The 22,878-nt window shown below is 37.4% G+C and overlaps 1 protein-coding gene across 1 annotated transcript; it reads left to right on the forward strand.

Annotated features, from left to right (window-relative positions):
- The first annotated feature begins 343 nt into the window (after window positions 1-343).
- On the forward strand, window positions 344-703 carry LOC149790181 (uncharacterized). Its single transcript, XM_089973178.1, has one exon. It carries the CDS (start codon window positions 344-346, stop codon window positions 701-703), a length of 360 nt encoding a protein of 119 aa, XP_089829304.1.
- The last annotated feature ends 22,175 nt before the right edge of the window (window positions 704-22,878 follow it).

Raw genomic sequence — 22,878 nt, forward strand, 5'->3', positions numbered from 1 at the left:
TGGGCGAACATGATATTGTACAACATCAATGCCAACCACAACATAGTAATACATCACCTCTATGACAAGGCTGCTAGTGCAGTATATTTCAACGGCAGCATAGGTGACTGTTTCAGAACGACAGTCGGATTCAACAAGGATGTCTGCTCTATCACACACTATTCAGCTTCTTTCTGGAGATGTTCATGGCAGACACGCATGAAAAACATGAAGCGAGGGTCAGCGTCGGAGGCAAAACAATCAACAATTTACGTTTTGCCGACAACATGGATGATTAGCATGAAACGAGCAAGAATTAACTAGCTTAATTGAGAGCCTCTTCAAAACATCTGCAGCCTACGGCATGGAAATCAGTGCAGAGACGACACAACTGATGGTCAACAACACCAAAGGCATCAGCACTGACATCATGGTCCAAGGGAAAAAGCTAGAGACAGTCCACATCTTCAAGTATATGGGGGCAATATTAACAGATGAAGGTTCGAAGCCTGATGTAATCTCCAGGATTACACAGACAACAGCAGCCCTGGCGAATCTGAAACCCATATGGAACGACAAGAACATCGCCCTCAGTTCAAATGCCAGACTGATGAACTCAGTGGTAACCTCCATATTTCTCTACGCCTGCGATTCATGGACCATAACAGCTGACATATTAAAAATGATACAGGCCACATATATAGCATGTTTCCGAAAGACCTAAGGTATCACATACAAAGACCATGTCAACAATGAAGAATTATGTCAAAGGATAAGACAAGCCATTGTTCCTCACGATGATCTCCTGATCACAGTGAAAAAATGTACCCTCCAGTGGTATGGGCAGATATCGCGATTATTAGGACTTGCCAAGAAAATCCTGCAAGGCAGAATAAAGACGGGCAGGCAAAGAAAGAGGTGGGAAGTTAACTATAGAGAGAGGACGGGCTTGACATTGCGCGACTCACTGAGAAAGACCGAAAATCGAGAGGAATGGAGGAAGCTGGTTGTTCGGTCTTATGCGTTGCCCCAACGGTTTACCAGATTACGGGACTTATGAAGATGTGATAACCATATCATTTGCTACAAGGTGTACTGTTTAGCAGAAGCTTGGCATAAAAAAATATTGTTAACTTTTCTTTACTAATGTGTACATTTGTTGTTCTTCCAATAATGGTTCAGTAGATTTTACAAAATGTCGTGTCTTTAGAACACATCCTGTAAACAACTTGCATTTTACGGCCTTCTACAGACACTGGGGTGCTTTTCAGAAATGTTTGCTCAGTACGATACGTCCTATGAAACCTAGTTTGGAAACGTCAAGCGTAGTGTCGTCCAATTTGAAATGACCGATGTCAAAGATTCTTTCCTGTTCGTACATTATAAAATAAAGCAGTTTCGTGTATGTATGTATGTATGTATGTATGTTATTATACTAGTGGAATAATACCTGCATGATTTAAAGGTCTACGTTACAATAAGATAATAGAGGATGACTAACTCAAGGTTTTGCATTGCTGTTAGATTTCAGGTATGTAGTCTTATATGGTACGAATATCCAAATGGAGAGCTACTCATCTCAAGACAGAGTTACGTTAATCTGATATTTTTGGGGGGTGGGGAATTTTTTTTTTAAATCTTAATCTTGTAACAAGATAACCGGGTGGGATATTTCGGATTGACAGTTTGTGTTTTAGAGCGTTAAACGCTTTTTCCTGGCATACACCCCATGCAACTTTATTCGGTTGCCCCTTCCTAGTCAAATCCGTTAATGGGCTGGCAATAGCCGAAAAGTTGGAGACGAATTTCCTGTAAAACCCGATTAGACCTAGGAAAGATCTCTGGTCCAGGGGCATCCCTGATTGCTCCTATTTTATCTGAATGAGGTTGCAACCGGCCTAGTCCACTTACCAGATGTCCCAAACATTCCAGACTGGAATACCCTATGCTACCCTTAGTAGGCCTAACCGAAATATTTGCAATGTGAAGTCTATCGAACAGATCCCGTAATACCTTAACATGTTCATCCCATGTATACGTGTAAACAAAGATGTCATCTACAAAGCTGTCGACGTTTTCCGTCCCGTTTAACAGTTTGCGCATGAGACGAACGCACGACGCACCGGCATTGACTAAACCGAAAGGCATAACTTTCAATTGAAAAAGTCCTTTGGGAGTCGCGAATGCCGTTAACTCGCGGTCATTATCGGCTTTGGGTATCCGCCAATATCCCTTGCTTAGATCTAATTTGGAAACGTATTTATGACCTGCCAATTTTGAAAATACACTTTCCATATCTGGCATTGGTTCTGCGTCAAATACGGTGATCTTGTTTAATTGCCGAAAGTCGATGCAAAACCGGTTGGTCCCGTCTTTCTTTCTGACTAACACCACGGGGGACGAGTATGGGGAATTTGAAGGTTCGATCACTCCCTGGTCTAACATTTTCATCACTTCTTCGCTGATTGTCTCCCGTGCATTAAAGGGTATCGGATATCCTTTAATCCTGATAGGCTCAGTGGTATTCAATTTGATCTCGTGTCGAATTAAACCCGTACGGCCTGGTCTGTCCGTGAACACATCTGGGTATTTGGACAAAACCTCCATGATCTGTGTACGATGACCATCCGATAAATCAGGGCATACATTTATCTGGTCAATACTTTCTTTACCAACATCTATGGGGTATTCAAGGGGCATTTCTGTGCTGGAGACGAATTGCGCTTCGTCACCAGACCTATCCTCTATCACCGCTACGCATACTACATTCAAAATCCCTTTATCAATCGTTTGTCCAGGTCTCGCTACGTAGAGTTTAAGCATATTGGCATGAAATGTCTTGGACTTCCCCTCCACATCAATGATATAATCCATTTCGCCTTTCACCTGTCTGACTTCATATGGCCCTTTCCATTGGACTAGCAGCTTGTTGCTATTCGTTGGGAGAAGCACCAACACTTGATCGCCTACGTCAAACTTTTTACTCCGAGTTTCTCGGTTGTAGTACTTGGCGTACCTACGACTAGATTTCTCGAGTTCGTCTTGCACCATTCGACAAGTACTTTCTAATCTTTCGCGCAAATCAACTACGTAATGGTATGTGGTCGTAACTTCTTCGTCCGCGACCTCGTCTGACCACAGTTCGCGAAGTATGCGCATAGGACAGAAGAACTGTCCTACCGTACAATAGTTCAAACGGGGAGAAACCTAAGCTTTCCTGAGGAACCTCACGATATGCGAACAGAAGGGCGTTCAGATATCTATCCCAATCCTTCGGTCTTTCCGCACACATCCTCCGCAACATTTGCTTCAATGTCCCGTTGAATTTCTCGACCAATCCATTGCACATAGGATGGTAAGGTGTTGTGCGTAACTGTTTAAGGGACAACAACCTACTAATTTCTGCCATGAGATCTGAGGTGAATTGCGCTCCACAATCCGTAAGAACCTCTTCGGGTACTCCGACCCTGCTGAACATGTCTACGAGCGCTTCGGCTACACGTTCGGTTTCAATTGATGGCAAAGCTATGGCTTCAGGATATCTGGTAGCGTAATCTACCAGTGTCAAGATGTATCGGTTTTTCCGATCTGTATGTGGAAATATTGGTCCTACAATGTCGATGGCTACTCTTTTGAACGGAGTATCTATCAAGGGCATCTGACCTAACGGTACTCTAATTACCCTGCCCTTAGAGATCGTCTTCTGGCAAACGTCGCACGAGCGACAGAAACGCGCTAAGTCGCTATTGACGCCAGGCCAATAAAATTCTCTTAATACCCTATCCGTTGTTCTCTTTACGCCTAAATGACCTGCCATACTCGACTTGTGCGCGACCTTCAGTACATGTGACCTGAATTTCTGGGGAACCACTAGTTGCAAGAACTTCCTATCCGATGTAGAGTATTCCCGGTACATTAAACCCTTTCGAGTAAGGACTTTAGAGGAACCCCCGTTCTTACATTTTCTCACGGGATATATCAGTAATGGCATCCGGTACTTTTAACTTACGCAAATGTTTATTTTCCTCCTTTACCTGAGCCCTAGTTTGCACTGTTCGGATGATAGGGAATCGGAAATCTGCTATGGTTGGGAGTCTAGAACCCGGTACATTGCCAATCGTAAGTTCATAGATCGGGTTGTCTATGCATAAAGCTTCCACACTCCCGGTCAAAAAAGGTGTTTCTATCATTATCTTTGCAACTGGAACGTGGCCGATTGTCTGGTCAAGCAACATGTAAGGTGATTTAAACCCAAGCAATTGATCATCGCGGACTAGGCTCCGTTTCACGACTACAGTAGTGTATCCTGTGTCTCGTAGAACGGTGACTTCTTGTCCGTTGACAGTGCCGTTTGCGGTCGGCACCCGTGCCTCTGGAAAAATACACGCGCCGATTGATTGGACCACACCGAGACTGGTCTCTGAACGCACCACCGGTTCACGCACCGCTTCCCGCTTAACTTGCTGGGAAACATTGAGTTTTCCATTTACCGATCTTCTGCCTCTAATGGCTACCGCGACTTTCTGGACTGGCCCCTTCCGCTTAGGACAATAGTGGGAGATATGACCCACTTCCTTGCAAATGAAACATTGCGTGTCACTCCGCTTCCCCTGGTTACTCCCACCAGATTTATCAGGTTCCCTGGGTTTTCTGTCTTTGACCTGATTCCCACCTTTGACATCTCGAGTGATGACATTCTGTGAACCTGTGTGGCCATTTCATGTATATTTGTAAAGGACCTTTCCTTCAAGAATAAATATAACTCCTTGCCACAAGTTGTTAACAATTGGTCACGAAGCAAAAAATCGATAAGACCCTCAAATGTCTTGACGACTTTACCACATTCCACCCATCGCTGCAAATAATTGCAAGTCCTACTGACGAACTGGGTGAATGTTTCGCCTCTCTCGGGTTTGCTATACTTAAACTTCTTGCGAAACCCTTGCTCGGTTAGTTCATATTTCTTGAGAAGTGCCTCTTTCAACACGAAGTAATTGAGCGAATCGGCCGTGGATAAACGCGAATACACGTCTAACGCTTTACCTTTCAATAACGCGCTAAGATGGAGCGGCCAATCGTCTTTCTTCCATTTTTGTACCGTAGCATACCTCTCAAACCTATTTAGATAACTATCCATATTATCTTTATCGTCTTCAAATGGGGGCAATTTTGGACCTCTCAGTTTAACATCATGTTCCCCCTCCTTTTTAGCTTGCAATAGCTCAGAATTTCTTAGATATTCCCTCTGCCGATTTCTATCTTCCATCTCCAAAGTTTCTAACCTTACCTGTTTTTCCCCTTCTAACTTCTCCCTCTCTGCTTCCCTTTCCCATTCTACCCTTTCCCTCTCAGCCTGTTTCTCTAGTTCAATCTTACCCTTCTTTAATTATATCATTTCTTTCTTGGTTTCCCTTTTCTCCCTTTCTATGTGTTGTTCCCTTTCAAATTTTTCCCTTTCTATTTGTTGTTCCCTTTCAAATTTTTCCCTTTCTAATTCCCTCTCCTTAATCTTTGGTCCCTCTCCCGGGCTTGTTCTTCACGAACGAAATTTCTAAGGGACTCCCCCTCATAACCAAACTGTTTCCCCAGTTCTACCAGTTCTTTCATAGAAGACATTTCAAAAGTTTGGTGGTGACCAATCTTAAAGTGCAGTTTTAAACAAAACACGCAATTACTACAAACCGTATTTTCTTTCTCGAAATGCAACACAAATATTAAATAAATACAAAAAATAAAGTAATATTAGGTATCTACCTAACCTCGGTGCTTTGTCAAGCGCGTCTGAAACACACAAAAAGCATACAAATATAATAAAACAATTTCAGTGTTCTGTTATATCCGAAATGATCCCACTTCTGACACCATTTGTAACAAGATAACCGGGTGGGATATTTCGGATTGACAACAGAACACGTTTTGACGACACAGATATATATGGTTTAATGTGGTGATTTATATGAGCATTAGATTATGAAGATGTGTGCGTATTTATAATCCAAATATTGGATTTATTTAACATAAAACGCACAGATTTAAAGATGGAAATAAAAATACGAATAAATTAGTTCAGTAACAAAAAACACAGGATAAATGATTCACAAATGATTCAATAATGGAAAGATGAATATAGTTCACTCAAATAGTAAACGATGTAAGCTTTTTACTCATAGTAAAAATGTATTCGCTCAGGTAGCGAAATTACGTTGCTAAACACAAGAACGGATATACCATCTATCTTTCCAGTCCTGAATGATACACTGGGTCTTACTAACCCAAAATTAGCATACAGCTAATAAAATACACGTATGGAGATACACTCCGTTACCCGTGCACCATATCCGCTCCACAGCTCCTACGAATCAATTTCACAACTGTTACAAACTCCGGACCCTCGGAATACTTTGATCACTCGGAACATTAGACCCTCCGGACACCCTGGTCCTTTGACGGCTCTACGGCTGGATCACCTTAGTCACTCTTGACATTAGACACTCCGGACACTAAACAATAGACACTCCGGCACTTTAAACGTTCCGGACAAACGGACGTTTCTACCCTCAGACAACACCGGACACCCCGGATATTCCTACCCTTAGACAACACCGGACACCCCGGATATTCCTACCCTCAGACAACGCCGGACACCCCGGATATTCCTACCCTCAGACAGCCCTACAGCTGGAGTTGTGCGAATCCTTTAAACAGGCCGCTCGCTGACAAAACTATTAGTATTGTAAAGACCCTTTACATGCAGTAAAGTATTTATACGTTTAGACTTTTCGTTTTGCCGTATCGAAAGCACCTTGCATGTGTGGCATAGGACGAATCGTACTCACGATTTCGAAATACAATAGACCATATACATAATCACCCTCGGGTATCGTTGTACAGAGAAAAAACGAAAACCCGAGTACATGTATTTAATGAATAACATTTACACCATTCCGTGACAAATCTATACAACTACTATTTGCCATCACGTTGTACTGACGCCAAACAGCACACATTATAATTACTGGTGAATTATGTGGTTCAAATCTAACTGGAGATTGATAATGTTTGTTTAGACTGCAGTGCTGTCCAACCCGAGGCCCGTGGGCTGATGTTAAATGGCCTACCAGAGCTCGAGCAGCTATATAGTCGCTGCCTTTCAGTTTTCTGCTGCGGCCCTCGGCTTCAAGAAAAAAACATTTTTCAGTGGCCCATACTATCAAATAGTAGAACAGCACTGGTTTAGACTAAAGATAATCCTAACACACCGTTGTTGTTGTGGGGTTTTTTTTCGGACAGTCTTCAAAGCGTAACATCTTTAAACAAAATATTGTAATGATCGCGACAGTATTTGTGAGGAAATGCATTCTTCATTTTGTTGATGTTTACATTCAAAGGTACATTTGTATGTCTCATTGGCAAACTTGCAGCCGAACTACGTAGCAGAGACGGAATAGATGTTTCGATTGTCACTTAGTCATTGGTTCAGAATCATCCTTAATGAATGCCTGATATAATCATCGTGTTCTAATATTGTTGAGAAGCAAGTTAAAATTGTTGATTACAATTTAACTTTGATATATTTAGTGACGATATTTTCTTTGTAAAAAGTATAGCGTTTGCGGCAGATGAGTATGGGTCCATGGAACTGTTGAGGTAACACATAACATGAGGTGATAACAGTTCACAAAATGACAATTTCCATGACTCATGTATAAACCTAATTATTAAAGTGTTAACGCTTGAACTTTCCATTTGTGGTCTTTGAAGTTTGTTTTTAAGGAATGTGTGTGGTACCCGATTGACGCCATAAATGCATACTGAATGGTCCATGGTAGACGTATTACGCAGTGTATGAGAGAGAGAGAGAGAGAGAGAGAGAGAGAGAGAGAGAGAGAGAAAAGAACATGACGAATAAGATGAAGAAAAAGAAAAGATGTCATAGGCATATATATATATATATATATATATATATATATATATATATATATATATGGAAATACATGTTTGAATAACATACCTAATGATATTCTACATGGGAGAAAATATTAACGAAACATACATTACCACTGTCGCAAAAATATGTGTCGATGATATGGCGATAACATATTTCTCCAGCTGATATACCTACATCTCTCTATGTCAGACCCTCTTTCTCTGTCTCTGTCTCAGTCTCTCTGTCTCTGTCTCTCTGTCTCTCTGTCTCTCTCTCTCTCTCTCTATATATATATATATATATATGTGGAAATAGAAAGCGCATGCACTCAAATATATTAGATCTCAAAACGTAGACTACAAGTCTAAATCAAAGGTGTCATATGCCTTGACCCTTATTTGTACAAAGTATTGCATATTTTGGTATGCATTCACATCGAGTCCGAACTTCTTTAGACACTTTCTGCAACACCTAAAATGTATGCATGTGTCTCCACAGTAACTGTCAAAGACTTGAGCTTGTCAAGGGATACAACCCTATAATGACTTCCTTCTATATAAGTTGTATTATTTCCCTTGCATGATATTACACTTGAGACAGTCAAATTCGTTGATATCTGCGATCTAGTTTTTTGTTACAAAATGAGCAAGAAACCTACAGCATGACTGTGTAATTTGTTTGTTGCTTTAGTGTTACTTTTCTTATTGAATAATACGTACAGGCTAATTATGTGTAAACATAATTCAGATTTATATAAAATCATTTACATGAGATTTGCTTCTTTCATTCATGTGAGATCATCACTGTCGTTTGCTGCTTCCGTATTCCATTTGAACGCCTCATATTTGTTTATACCGTATGCAGCAGATTTTATTATAACAAGTAAAATTGTAAATTATTCTTCTCAAATTTAAACTATCAGTATTTTGGAAATGTTATCAAACGTCCTTCATGTTATAATGTAAATTATTATTGATCTCTCCTTTGTATAATTTCCAGTCAATGTTGAATCAAATTATGTTCATGCCATTGTTATTATCTATAGAACTCACTTTTTTCGATCGTCATTTGTCGGTGAAATTACTGATTCTGTTTCTAGGAAAATAAAGAAGAAGAACAAATTGGCATCTGTCCAACAGGTCAAGTGCTGATAAGCGCTGGAATTGCATTTTTTCCATTAATACGTACACACACACACACACACACACACACACACATATATATATATATATATATATATATATATATATATATATATATATATATATATATATATATATATATAGCTTATTTTTGTATGATGTATTATATATATCTTTTTTATTGATATATTATGTTAAAATCACAATGAATATGATACAATAGTAAGATCAAACATGCAAGAATCTTTCCAAGACGCCAGTTGGAAGCGTGGATCAGAACCTATACTGCTACGACTCTTCTACTTTCCAAGGTGAGATAATGTATTAAAAAACAAATAATTAAAAAAAAATTATATATATATATATATATATATATATATATATATATATATATATATATATATATATATATAAAGAGAGAGAGAGAGAATTATATATATATATATATATATATATATATATATATAAAGAGAGAGAGAATTATATATATATATATATATATATATATATATATAAAGAGAGAGAGAGAGAGAATTCTATATATATATATATATATATATATATATATATATATATATATATATATATATATACAGAAAGGAAACTGCTATCCTTGGATTCCTATAGAAGAATGCTTGATACTACTAGGCAGAATCAATATTTTTAAACAAATTACAATATCAACCACGGTAGAGAATTTTTCATTCGTACTCTTCGGACATTCTAACGCAGGTCCGCAGGTAAACGGCACTTATGGCCTTGCCTGAACATACGAGCCAATATTCCCTCACGGCTAAGCACACATCATCAACAATTGATGTTACTCAGTTGGAGTTGTATGCGCTCGTGTGGAGCAGAAACACTCGCATGACGACCGAATAATCAACTCCCATGTATCAACAGTCATTCTGGATTCCTATGAAAGAAACCAAGTTCTATAAAATTAGTTATTCAGAATTTTAAATATGCACTAGACAGAACGAAAAGTGCTATCCCTGGACTCCTATAGAAGAATGCTTGATTATAGTAGGCAGAATTAATATTTTAATACAAATACTACTGTCATATAGGTTATAGCATGTATAAATCGTACCTTACGGATATTCTAACCCAGGTCCACAGGCAAACGACCCACATGGCCATGCTTACATACACGAACCCATATTCCCTCACGACTAAGCACACATCACCAAAACATGATGGTACTCATTCGGTGCTATATGCACTCGTGTGTAGCAGAAACACTCGTATAACGACCTAGTAATTAAGTATCATGTATTTACAGTAATTCCGGATTCATATATATATATATATATATATATATATATATATATATATATATATATATATATATTACTAGCGCGCGCGGGGCCCCTGTGAGCGCGGGGTCCGATTGAGCCAAATTGGTCCGATCGGCCTAAGGCCGGCACCTGGATACATATATGTTTTTTGGACTGACTAGTGACACAAAACGAACTCTGGAGCATCAGTAATTGTAGTGGATAACTGTATTATATGAGGCAAATAGGAACTTACCGCGATTTCCTGTTCAGGTCTGTTTTCAACATCAACACTACCTTGAAACAAAACTTACGGTGATTTCGCCTTAAACAACCGAATGCTTGTGTCATACCAGCAGCTCATTACTTTCAGAACTAAATTTGTAAATCAACATCCATCCCTAGTACCGACTGTATAAAACCAATTTACACATCAGCCAAATAAATAAAAAAAAATGAATTAAGTGAATCGTACCAGGTAGTTTTCAGACCGTATGTAGAGTTTATCATTTGGAAATAAAATTCAGCTCAACTAGGTTGACTTACGTTATTAAATTTTCTCAAAGGTGTCTCACAAAGGTAAACAGGCACAGCATGTAATATTATTTATAATAAGGTTTTGTATCGGTGATATAAGCATATATTTTAGTATTGTATTACTTTTGTGTGAGATAATGCAAATTATGAAGCAAAAACAATCTGCATTATTGTTCATGTCTATACTGAAAGGAATGCAGTGGGCAAACTCAATGAACACTAGTTAGGCGATGCTATTATAGTTGCTAAATACACATTCCCTGATACAAATGAAGCCATTTCACGGAGCAACTAACAATGCATAGCGTAACTGATATAATTATCGCTCAGCTTTTATTGGCATCGTATATCAATGCAAAAATGACTAAACACAGATAAAAAAGAGACAGATCTTTACAAAAGAGAAATGGTACTGAGAGAGAGAGAAAAAAATAGGGAGAAATAGAGAGATAATAAATTATTGGATAAGTTAATGAACAAAAAACCACAACGTGTATCAGATTAGATAATACGTAAGACGTGAATATGGTAGATATGACACATAGCGGCGCTTTTGAATTAACTGTGACTATTGACCACTTTCAATGCATATTTCTCCCTTCAGGAGTTACATCAAAGACTAATATCCTTCGTTATCATATATTATTTTTTGTGAATCATCATATCATATACGACCACTCTCTCATTCGGTATAGGACGAGTTCACTTATTAGAAAACCAAACGTACAGACAATCAGCAGAGAGAGCCATACCATTTACATACAAGTGTCCATTGTCTTTGATGTTGACCTTTCCAGGTTATGTACTTCACACATTTTCAAGTACATTTGATTTATGTTGACTGCCAACACTTTACAGCTATAGTACTGCGTCGAATGTTGGAAAGTGACAAATGAGTTATAGTGCAATATTTAAAAACTCTAATTCTGATATTTCCTGGAGAGCAATTTTCTGGTTACATGAGACTTTGTAGAATGACAGCGACAATGTATAACATCATCAAACAAATACATAATTATGCAAATAAAGTACGTTGAATTCTCTGTCTGACAAAGCGTCTCATACAATACTAGGGAGGCTCTCTTTCCGGTAGGGGAAGCATTATATATATATATATATATATATATATATATATATATATATATATACTAACAAAAACATCAATAATTATGTTTTGTCTGTGGGATAATAAGGGACTGGGGCGGGGCGGGGGCGGGGGCGGGGGCGGGGTAGTGTTGATGGTGATTGAGTGTAAGAGGTATAATCTGAGTGATGAGGACTTAATTTGCTGATGTGATTTATCAGTCTGTTATCATATAAATACTAATCACGTCAAGATAATCGAATCTAGTAAAGACAGGAACCTGGTTCTTGGGGATGGGCTTAACTATGATTGTAAGTAAACCAAATGATGGCAAGATAAGCTCTCAACGATAACTTACGAGGCGCACGCATAATCCTGCGTTATCAGAGACAGCTTTCTTCAACAGCTGATATAAGCGAGTATTTTATATCTCTAGCGATATCGTTACATACATAATGAAGTATATGTTATATAAATTAGCAATGATGTTAGGTTAATAGTAGCCCATATGTATTTTCATGTATATGAAAACTCGGTTATTTTTCCTTTGTATGAAATATCGCTCTAAACGATTTCGGCGATATAATATATGAGACAAATTGTTTTCCTTTTTCTTTTTTTCCTCACACGTTTTTTTTCTCCAAGCAATGGCTTATGCATTCCGCGTTTTGTTTTCTTCCAATTAATTCAAGAATGTTCTGCATTCGTGTATAACGTTTATGTGTGTGTTAAACATGTACGGCATCATCACACACAATTAATTTCCCATGGTATTGGTCCATACAAATAAAAGGTCGCGCTGGGATATTCAGTTTCGTCACTCATATTTACAGTAATACAATGTTAACTTATTTCGCTATCAGTCTGATGATTTATGTATACATTCATGTATGGTCAGTCTGTATCGATTGCACAACATAACTGAATTCCTATAAACTATTCATCAGGTTATCAGCATTAATATTGAACCAGACAAATAAACACTGACTGGTTATTTCTGCGTGTGTGTGTTTGCATGTCTGTTTGTGCGTGTGTGCGTGTCAATGTGAATTGATAGTGTTTGTTTTTGTATATCGATTGGCATATTGTATCGATCGTAGCCGAAAAGTTGAACAATATCGTTATACATCTATATTGCCTACTTCAGCTGCAGTTCACTCAGAACTATTTTCAATGTCTATACTCAGCTTTGGGAGCAAGTGTGTGAGACGAAATTAGTTTGTTTCCTAAATGCGCTGTATGAGACTTTGACAATAATTGGCTAAATTTCCTAGGGCTCCAGTAAATCTAATCAACGATATTCCACCGCGGTCTCACTCTGATTGTAAAGAAAATCTCAAGGTTGTAAACAAAATGAACAGTTGGCTCGAGAAAGATACGCAATGCATGCCATGTAAATAATCTCAGTTAGTTCTAGAAAATAAATATTAAAAATGATCCGGGCCCAGGATTTGCATTGCAATTTCGAATTATTATAGCCTAAAACAAAATGAGATGCAAAACTCGGCATAATGAGAGAATATTGTATGTTGGACACAAGAATAATTTAAAATCAAGGCTATAAACTTTAAAAAATTTAATATTCAGGGATACAAAAAAGTTATAATATCATAGTGTTAATGCTGATTGGATGCATGGTATTTGTTCATAAGTGTTGCTTCAAAGGATATATGGACTATAACCCATAATAATTGATTGTCGAGTTTAGAAAAACTGTACCTTTTGTGTAAAGGTCCTATCCCAAGTCTGCATACCACTTAACATTTTCAACACTCGTTCGGAACCGATTATCAATTTATAAAATAAAACAACTTTGAGCGGTTACATTCCTTACATGTTGCAATCATTTTGCGAGCTATGTTAGCGAACGTTGACTAATTTTTATATGACTCAAATATGATAAACGTGGACATTTAACTTGTATATATATATATATATATATATATATATATATATATATATATATATATATATATATATATATATATATATATATATATATATAATGAAAATACACACATAACACATGAATTGCCAAATCAAAAAACAAAGCTTCGTACATGAAGCTTTTAGGGGAGAGTCTTCCCGTGTGGTTTAGTCCCGAGTCTCTAGGTGAGAGGCGGAATAGAGACTAGTGGGGAAGTCGATTGTGAATCGAAGGATAGTCAGATAGCAAAGTCAAGAAGGAGGAGGAAAATTAGTCGAGGAGAAGGAATTGGAGAAGAAGCAGTCAAGGACAATGCATTAGGTGAGAAGTCGGAAGGAGAGAAGAAATTGGCGGGATAGGAGAGATACAGATGAGTAGAAAACAAGGGCAGGTGGAAAAGCGATCTCACACAATAAATCAAAGGATGAAATAGGCTATCACTTGGTCGAGAAGAAGAAGAGTGATTAGGAAATTATTACTATTTTAATATTGAATTATATTAAATTGTTATTCTTTTGAGTTTCACATTTTGTGTTGTCAATAATTTAACTGTCTGCATTGCTGACTGGTGGCTCTGAGCCTTACCTTTTTCTAACACTAATTTCACTCTTACAAAATCGAGCCCGGGGTTGGACTTTGATGGTAATGTAAATACTATATTGGGAGCAACCCTCCCAAATTACCAAACGCCACAGTGGTACTAAACGTATGTACCAACTATTTAAGGCATATTGATACAGCAATTATATCCAAGAGGAAAACAAGAACAGATCTGTGTAATGAAATAAGAAAAGAAAATAACATGGTGGTGTATTAGAAAGACAATGTGTAAGTGATTCCGTAAACGCGTTCAGCTTTACCGAGAGTAGTTTTATTTGTATGTCTTACCCCGACTAATTATGACTGAGTAATAGGTCTATCTCGTTCAAGGTCACTCGCTGAGAGATACACATCTGTTATGATGTGCACGGGCACTGTAGTTTGGGTTTTACACGTGCATTTTTTAGTACTTATTGGAATGATATGCATTGTGCGGACACTGGGATCGCCGAGATCTTATTAGGAGGTATTTACTTAAAACAATTTACTACAGCCATATAGTAGGTATTAGTTTAATTCAGGTAGTCATATTTGTAATTGTGTCTATACTTTAGATATCTCGTGTGTATGCACTATTTTATCTCTTTTATACCTAGAATTATGTTATACCGTGTTTGGATATGAGAAATAGACTGGTTGATGCAGCTTACCATTAAGGTCTGCAAACAATTAAAAGTTGCATGCATATTTAATGGATGTTTGTAATAAGTATGTGTTTTATATGCTATGCGGATATGTGAGAAAGCTTGCCAGTAGCTTGTCGTGGGTCGATGGCAGGCACGCCATTTCAACTTTTTTCGGTGGGGGGGGGGCAAAACTTGACCGGGGGGGGGGGGGCGGAGCAGAACTTGACCGGCTTGTTAATTTTTGTATATAGCTACAGCAATTTTACAGCACATGCCCCCTACCACTAAATGACGTCCCAGGTCCGGGATTTTACCGGGTTCTTCCTCGACCATTGATACTAGCCGCCATGTATAGCCTATATTGTGCTGAAAAATGACCTAAACCTCCACAACAACGAGAGAGAGAGAGACAGACAGACAGAGAGAGGGAGAGATGGATATATATATATATATATATATATATATATATATATATATATATATATATATATATATATATATATATATATATATATGTGTGTGTGTGTTTTTCAGTATAATACGCTAGCCGTTTTGGTCTATTTAGAAATGGTAGGCCTACCAAATGGCAACATATTGCTGTATATCTCTTAGTGTAGCAGTATAGATTGTAGAATGGCAGCCTATTAATGTATCCTTATAACCGGCAGCGTGGCAGCGTAGCTGTTAATGTTGCTATATAGCTGTTAGTGTAGCAGTATAGCTGAAGTAGTGGCAGCCTATTAATGTATCATTATAACCGGCATCATGACAGCGTAGCTGTTAATGTTGCTGTATAGTTGTTACTGTAACATCATAGCTGGTAGAGTGGAAGCCTACTACTTTATCATTATAACCATCAGTGTGGCAACGTAGTTAATGCTGCTGTATAGCTGTTAGTGTAGCAGTATAGCTGATAGAGTGGCAGCCTATTAGTGTATCATTATAACCGGCAGCGTGGCAGCGTAGCCATTAATGTTGCAGCATAACTGGATGTGTGTCAACGTAGCTGTTAATGTATCACCATACCTAGCAGTGTCATACTTCATATCATAATTGTTTTTTGTTTCTTTTTTTCTTTTTTTTTTTTTTTTGTTTATGGCATACATTGTATTCGATGGCTTTACTTGAACAAAAATCAGATTAGGATTCCATTGTGTTACAGTCCGTGCAGTACATGCATTGAATAGCAGACAATTCTATCGGAGGTACAACATAATAATATTACCTCAATACTTAAATAAGGGATCAAATATGAAGCCTACGTAAGGTCACATAATCTGGCGAGAATGGAATATTACATTGGATAAATTAAATTTCGTCTTCTATAGGGAATCACATACATTCGATATTCAATTCGCCTCGTGTGGATCTTTGAACATTTGTGAGCACAAGAAATTCGTCGGTCTGACGTCTCGAGTTATGACATATTTCAATTATATAATGACTGTTTTTTCGTTTTTGATGACACATTTTAAGTTCTAATTAAGGATGTCCGTGCATTTCGTATGATAAACAGGTACTAGTATAATGATGTACTTATTTAGCCAATAAATAAATCTATTCAAATAACATTATACTTATTAAATATAGGTCTGACAGTCACCGCTAAATATTCACGTTCTGATCAACGTTTTCTTACTTCCGTCTTTACTTATTTTTAATGTGTCATAACGTATGAGGTAAAGTATTGGCATTACCTTTATAAATATACAAATTGAGTTGTGGCTGGAAAATTGAAAGGACATCATAACATGAGATCGTATCCGTGTCTGTCAGAAATCGTTTGTATTGCATCTCTCTTTCAATCAATTTACTGACATCGAGTTTTACCGCTTCAGTGGAATGGTGGGAAGAGCGTCCGGCACGGATGCGGGAGGTTGCGATTTCGATTCCCGGCCGAGTCATACCAAAGACATTAAAAACATCGTACTAACCGCCTCGGATGCGGGAGGTCGCGGGTTTGAAACCAAGCCGGGTCATACCAAAGACTTTAAAAATTGTACTAGCTACTGCCTCGCTTCGCGCTCAGCATTAAGAGAGTGGTTAATATTAGGACTGGTCATCCTGGTGACAGGATAATGTGACTAGGTGGGACATGATGCCACATGTCCACTCTAGTGCTATGCATCACTATAAACTACCGCACTGCAGACATCGTTGCGATATGACTGAAACAATTTTAAAGCTACGTTAAAAATCCAGCACACATACACACACAAAGTTATAGTATTCTTACCTAACTTTATATTTAATAGCTAATATAATTTCTCGCGTACATATCGCACGGAAGTGGACGATAATGCTAGTATTTAGTTTTGTTTCATATCAAATTGTACTGGGGGACGATATTGAAATGTGACATTCTAATCACAACATGATGGTTACCATATTTGCTGCGTTTGGTTTCCAAAGCAATCAACTATTTCCCTGCGGGCTCTCAGATGACACGTTTATATCATGGCGGGTAATTATCCGGTTCTAGTATAATGTCGACAATAATCTGTTCAAATTACCATGGGTTAAAAATAGATAGCAATTTTGACAACACAACATATTTCCCAAAGAAATTATTCATACCGGTAACAAAATGAAGTTAAATTTGTAACATTGAGATACGGGAGAAGCTGAAACCTGTAGACTATTAATATAACAAAGTGTTATGGTCATATCATTTTGAATTTTTAAAAAAATGTCTGAATATGAAATCTGACGACAAAGAAATTACTTTATAATACAGCTTGTGCTTGAAATCAGTATTTATTCAAATTATTAGGACATTAATGATTGACCGTTTGAAGGAGACAACACGAATAACTTCAAAAACTGAGATCTGTATTATTTGTTTGCAGATTAAATTTTGTGAAAAATTGTTTAAGTAGGAGATAATACAGTACGAAGTATGGTGGAAAAAAAAATGAGTAGAAAACAACACTACACGGTGACATTGGCATCATGTTCTCTATACTTCGCATTGAAATCACAAAGAAACACGCTGATTGTTTAGCCGATTAGCTTATACTAGAGGTACATGCTATTACCGGTATAACTAACCGATATTTTTTATGTTGCTGTGATACTTAACATGGTACTTTTATTTTACTGTAACTGTACTACGTTGGTAGTTTTCATCATTAAGGAATGCACGAAAATTTACGATGATCTTGTTGCGACTTTATTATTATTAACAGCGTGTACTGATTATTCATGACATAATATTTAAAAATATTATTTTTCTTTTACTAAACGGCTATATCTGCAAAAAATTGATGGCGAAATATATTATTATATTTATGATCATTTAATCACCACATTGCCAGCTGTCACTTATGCTAACGCGGTGGCTAAAAACAGATTCGTGTAAAATCCGACATTCAGGAATATTTCGGAAGAAAAAAATCGCAAACAAAAGTCATTATTTATTTAATTTTGATTTAGCATATGTGAATGTCTTAAGTATAAGTATTATATTGTCAGACCGCGAAGCATCCTTCGATGTTCAGATCTGTATTTGTTTTCTGTCTGAACTATACATACTTTCTCAAGTCCACGAAATGTTTCGTCTGTTTGAGAGTTCAATGTTTCCTGGCCCTCTCCGATAAATATTTTGGTCGGGTTATTGCATCTGATATAAAGTTATCCCGCCTATTATATCATTAATGTAGCTAGAAAATCGTAGGCTTCAGTATGAACACTACATTTTTTCTCAATTGGCTCTCCAATGTCATCATTAGTCTTTTACCTTTTTTCTAGGTGTTTCCTTAATCGCCCCACATTAGTGAAGATTTTAGATTGTAATTCATACAACAATTAACATACACATCGCAAATTAATCTAATGCAATTTACTGGCCATTTAATTGTCTGGGATGAGGTGATTCTCTTTAGAGATGAAATGTTTTCTTTATTCTCAAGGTAATTAACATTTTTCATAATACCATGGATATAAAGTGGTTCTATTTTGCTCTAAACAGAGCAAGATATGTTTCCCTTTCTTATGTTACGTGTTCAGGCTCGAATAAACAGTAACACAAGAAAGAGTGAAAACAACAAGCTTTTAAAAAATAAAAATTACTTGGAAACATATTGTATAAATATAAATAAAAAACATCATACGGTTTTAAGAATCAAATCCAAAAATGATTCAAGAATAATCCACGAATAATATTTTAGAAGTCCTAATAATAAAATGTTCTAATGATTTCAAGTTTGAGTCCCAACGAAGATTCCTAGATGGAAGGCGATGACGTACGCTGTAACTCGTACGGTGTTGAAGTATACAGTTCAGTTTAGAAACACAATAATTAAATCTCCGGTCATGGAGATCCAAAATAAAAATTTTAAGAAATGTCTTTATTCATGAAATTTTTATGAAAACGAAATATTTCCAGAGAAACGAATTAATATTTTAGTATCCGAAAAAGTAAAAGAAAATTAAAAATCTCAAAACTAATCACAACACAATAAAAAATACTTGACACCAAGTGTTTCAAATCCCCAAAACTATGAGATCTCTCTCTAAACATAACTATTAATACTAAATATTTCGCAATTTTGGAAACGCCTAATTACAAAATAGAGGATTATATAATCATGTTTACATGTAAAAATCACGTATGTCCTTGATAAAAACCAATTATTTTTCTCCAAGAATAAAAGTTGTTCAGTTGACCCTCAATGAAGGTTAGGAACAAAGTTAAAAATATAAAAACCTATTTATATTATTAAGTATTTATGGAAAGATTCGGGTCAAATTGAATTTTCTGGAAAATATCAAATTCATTGTAACCAATATTACATTACAGTGATATGTAAAGAAAATAAAGAGATTCCCACAAACAATCAAATCAAATCAAACACAAAAATCAATCAAATGTGAATTAAATCAAATATACGTAATACGGTTTTTGACAGACGCAGTTTAAAGAGTCTGTCCTCTGCCTTAGTAGATGAAATTGTTGGTCTCTTCTACAATTGCGGTATACAGTGGTAGTTAATGCTGTACGTTGAGAAAAATACAGCACTAGGAATGTTTTCGCGGTATCCAGGTAGTTGATATAATTATGCGATTGCATTGCGAGAAACGTACTGGAAACCAACGTGTCTTATCTATATCGTTCCTATTTCCATATACCAGTGTTAATATTTAATTATTTTATTATCACAACATCGGCTCACCGTGCTTATTTCCATACGTTTCCTAAGTCTCGCATTTCGACGAACTTGATGTTCAAAAGTTTATCACGGCTTTCATAAAACTATCAGCTTCAACATTTACACAGTTCAAAATGGTGTGTCTCTCGATATCTTGTAGTCAAAATTAATGTCACAGCTTCAAACTTAAGTCTAAAACAATTGTTTCAAGACGTATTTTTATTTCAATTAGCCAGTAATTTACAATTCATTCATTACAAATATCTCTCATATTTTGACTCGACCATAACACGTTTAATGACAAGGAGACCATAATTCCAAAACAAAAATAAGAGAATGAACAAACACAAATAATATCAAAACAGCTGTAAAATATTTTTAACAGTTTGAGTTCTGTAATTCATTATCGTGATGCCTTTGCAACAGTAACATAATTACATGTTTGAATATGTGTGCGTGTGTTTGTGTGTGTGTGTGTGTGTGTGTGAGAGAGAGAGAGCAACATAAACCTTTGAGTCCATACGTATGTTCTAACATCCATAGTTTGGTCTCCACTAGCTTGTAAAGATAATCAAACACTTACATTTATACATTATCGACTATTGGGTCGGATTATGCTAGCAGCAGAGGGGGCGAATCGGACATTTTGTCCAATCGTTATTTTGCTTAATTATTACTTTCTGCACTCAACGATCTAGTGTCGTCAGCGCCTGGTAAAAAAAAAACGACGACGTCGTTGGGGGATCGTCCAAACGTCATTTGGTTTAATTAACACCTTCTGCGCGTCGATCCCCAGCGTCGTCAGCGTCCGGTAAGCACGTCGACGACCGCGTCGATGTCATCGCCCCCTCTGCTGCTAAGTAGTTATTTACAATGAAAATTATTTACAACTAACCGAATATTTGGTCAAGTCCGATACGATATCGTGTCCGAGGATCATGTAAATTTATCGTTACGAATCCATGTGGGGTCGACTGAGCATGACTAAAAAAGTTTCGAAAAGTATTAAAGTCCATGTCACCGCCGCACCATGTCTGCCAAATATTTCGTAGCGTGTGTGTATCAACGCCGTTGAACACAGCAAGAATATTACAGTTGTCTCTAATTACTTTTGGAATCTGAGTGTATCGTTGAGTGACATATATCACGTCAGTGTTTTTATGCCTGCCTCTGGAAAATATTCTAGCTGGGTTTTTTTGATTGTCTAACATAACATCATCGTACACGACTAGATTGTTAACGTCGCCATCAATATCATCAATACCCGGTGCATCATTGATATCCGTAATAAACTCAATAACATTTTTTTTAGCGATCGCTGATGCATTCTCGTTGAAATCTTTCAACACCTCGTAGCATCGTTGATCATCTACGCTAGGAGCAACCAAATACAACTTATCCCACTTCATCCATCTCATTATTAAATTGAGTAACAATTGCGTCTTGCCGGATCCAGATGGTCCGATGATAATCATCCGGATCGAGTTTGGTAACGCTGCAACATGCTTAACTGGTTCTCTTGTTTTAGTCGCCGAAAAATCAATTATATTCATATCTCTATACATAAATTATGGATCTATATTGTGTGAAGTGTAGAGTACGTACTGGCACAAATGATATGACAACCGTTACGACAAGAAATAACAGATCGGCGCTTACTGGCAAGTGTGTACAATGCGGTACAAAGAAATTTAGATTTATTTCTATTAGACCCGGAGATGTTTTAAAAAAAAGCGAGGAGGTGACATCGCAGCCAAATTGGCAAAACTCCCCGGAACACCGTGGGCAAAGTATCCAGGAGAAAAACACCTCCCAGGATATAACTACTGTGGCCCCGGAACACGATTAGATATTAGACTCGATGATCAAAATCAGCCCAAACCCGGTGAGTATCCAATAAACGCTATCGATAAGGCGTGTCATGCTCATGATGTTGCTTACAAAAGTAGCGGTCTTCAACAGCGTCATATCGCGGATGTAAAATTAATTCACGCATTAAATGCTATTCCTGACAAATCCGTCAAAGAAAAATTGGCCTCATGGTTGGTAAAATCGGCTATGAAAGGTAAATTAATGATTGGAAGCGGAGCTTCTGGCGCTGGTAATTGAAAACGATAGCGTTTATAATAACAACATGGAATCCATCTATTATTCTCCGAGAGGATACTGGAAGGGGAAGGCCGCAATTGGTAAGCTTGCAAGCGCTGCAAAGGTAACAAAGACCACTGCGGCTAATTGGTTATCCAAACAGGCTATATGGCAAATCTATCTACCACCGCCTAAACAAATCAACTTCTCGCGCTTTGATGTCAGCGTACCTAATGAAGTTCATCAGGCTGATATACTATTTTTGCCGCATGACAACGGTTACAAATACGCGCTAACCGTAGTTGATGTTGCGAGTCGATACAAACAAGCGGAGCCGTTAAAAACAAAGTCGGCAACTGAAGTAGCCGCTGCGTTTGAAAGAATTTATCGAAGAGGCCCTCTGCGCTGGCCAAATCTATTACAAGTTGATCCTGGTAGTGAATTTCGCGGCGCTGTTTTATCAACGCTAAAACATCATAGCGTCGCGATACGACGAGGTCATACTGCGCTACATCGTGATCAGGCAATTGTTGAACGA

This window comes from Sinohyriopsis cumingii, chromosome 10 (genome assembly GCF_028554795.1).
Source record: "Sinohyriopsis cumingii isolate HCF-2022 chromosome 10, ASM2855479v2, whole genome shotgun sequence".
NCBI classification, from domain to species: Eukaryota; Metazoa; Mollusca; class Bivalvia; order Unionida; family Unionidae; genus Sinohyriopsis; species Sinohyriopsis cumingii.

Bases quoted from the DNA above. Each gene is read 5' to 3' on its own strand.
- LOC149790181 (XM_089973178.1), top strand. From the start codon at position 344: ATGGAAATCAGTGCAGAGACGACACAACTGATGGTCAACAACACCAAA.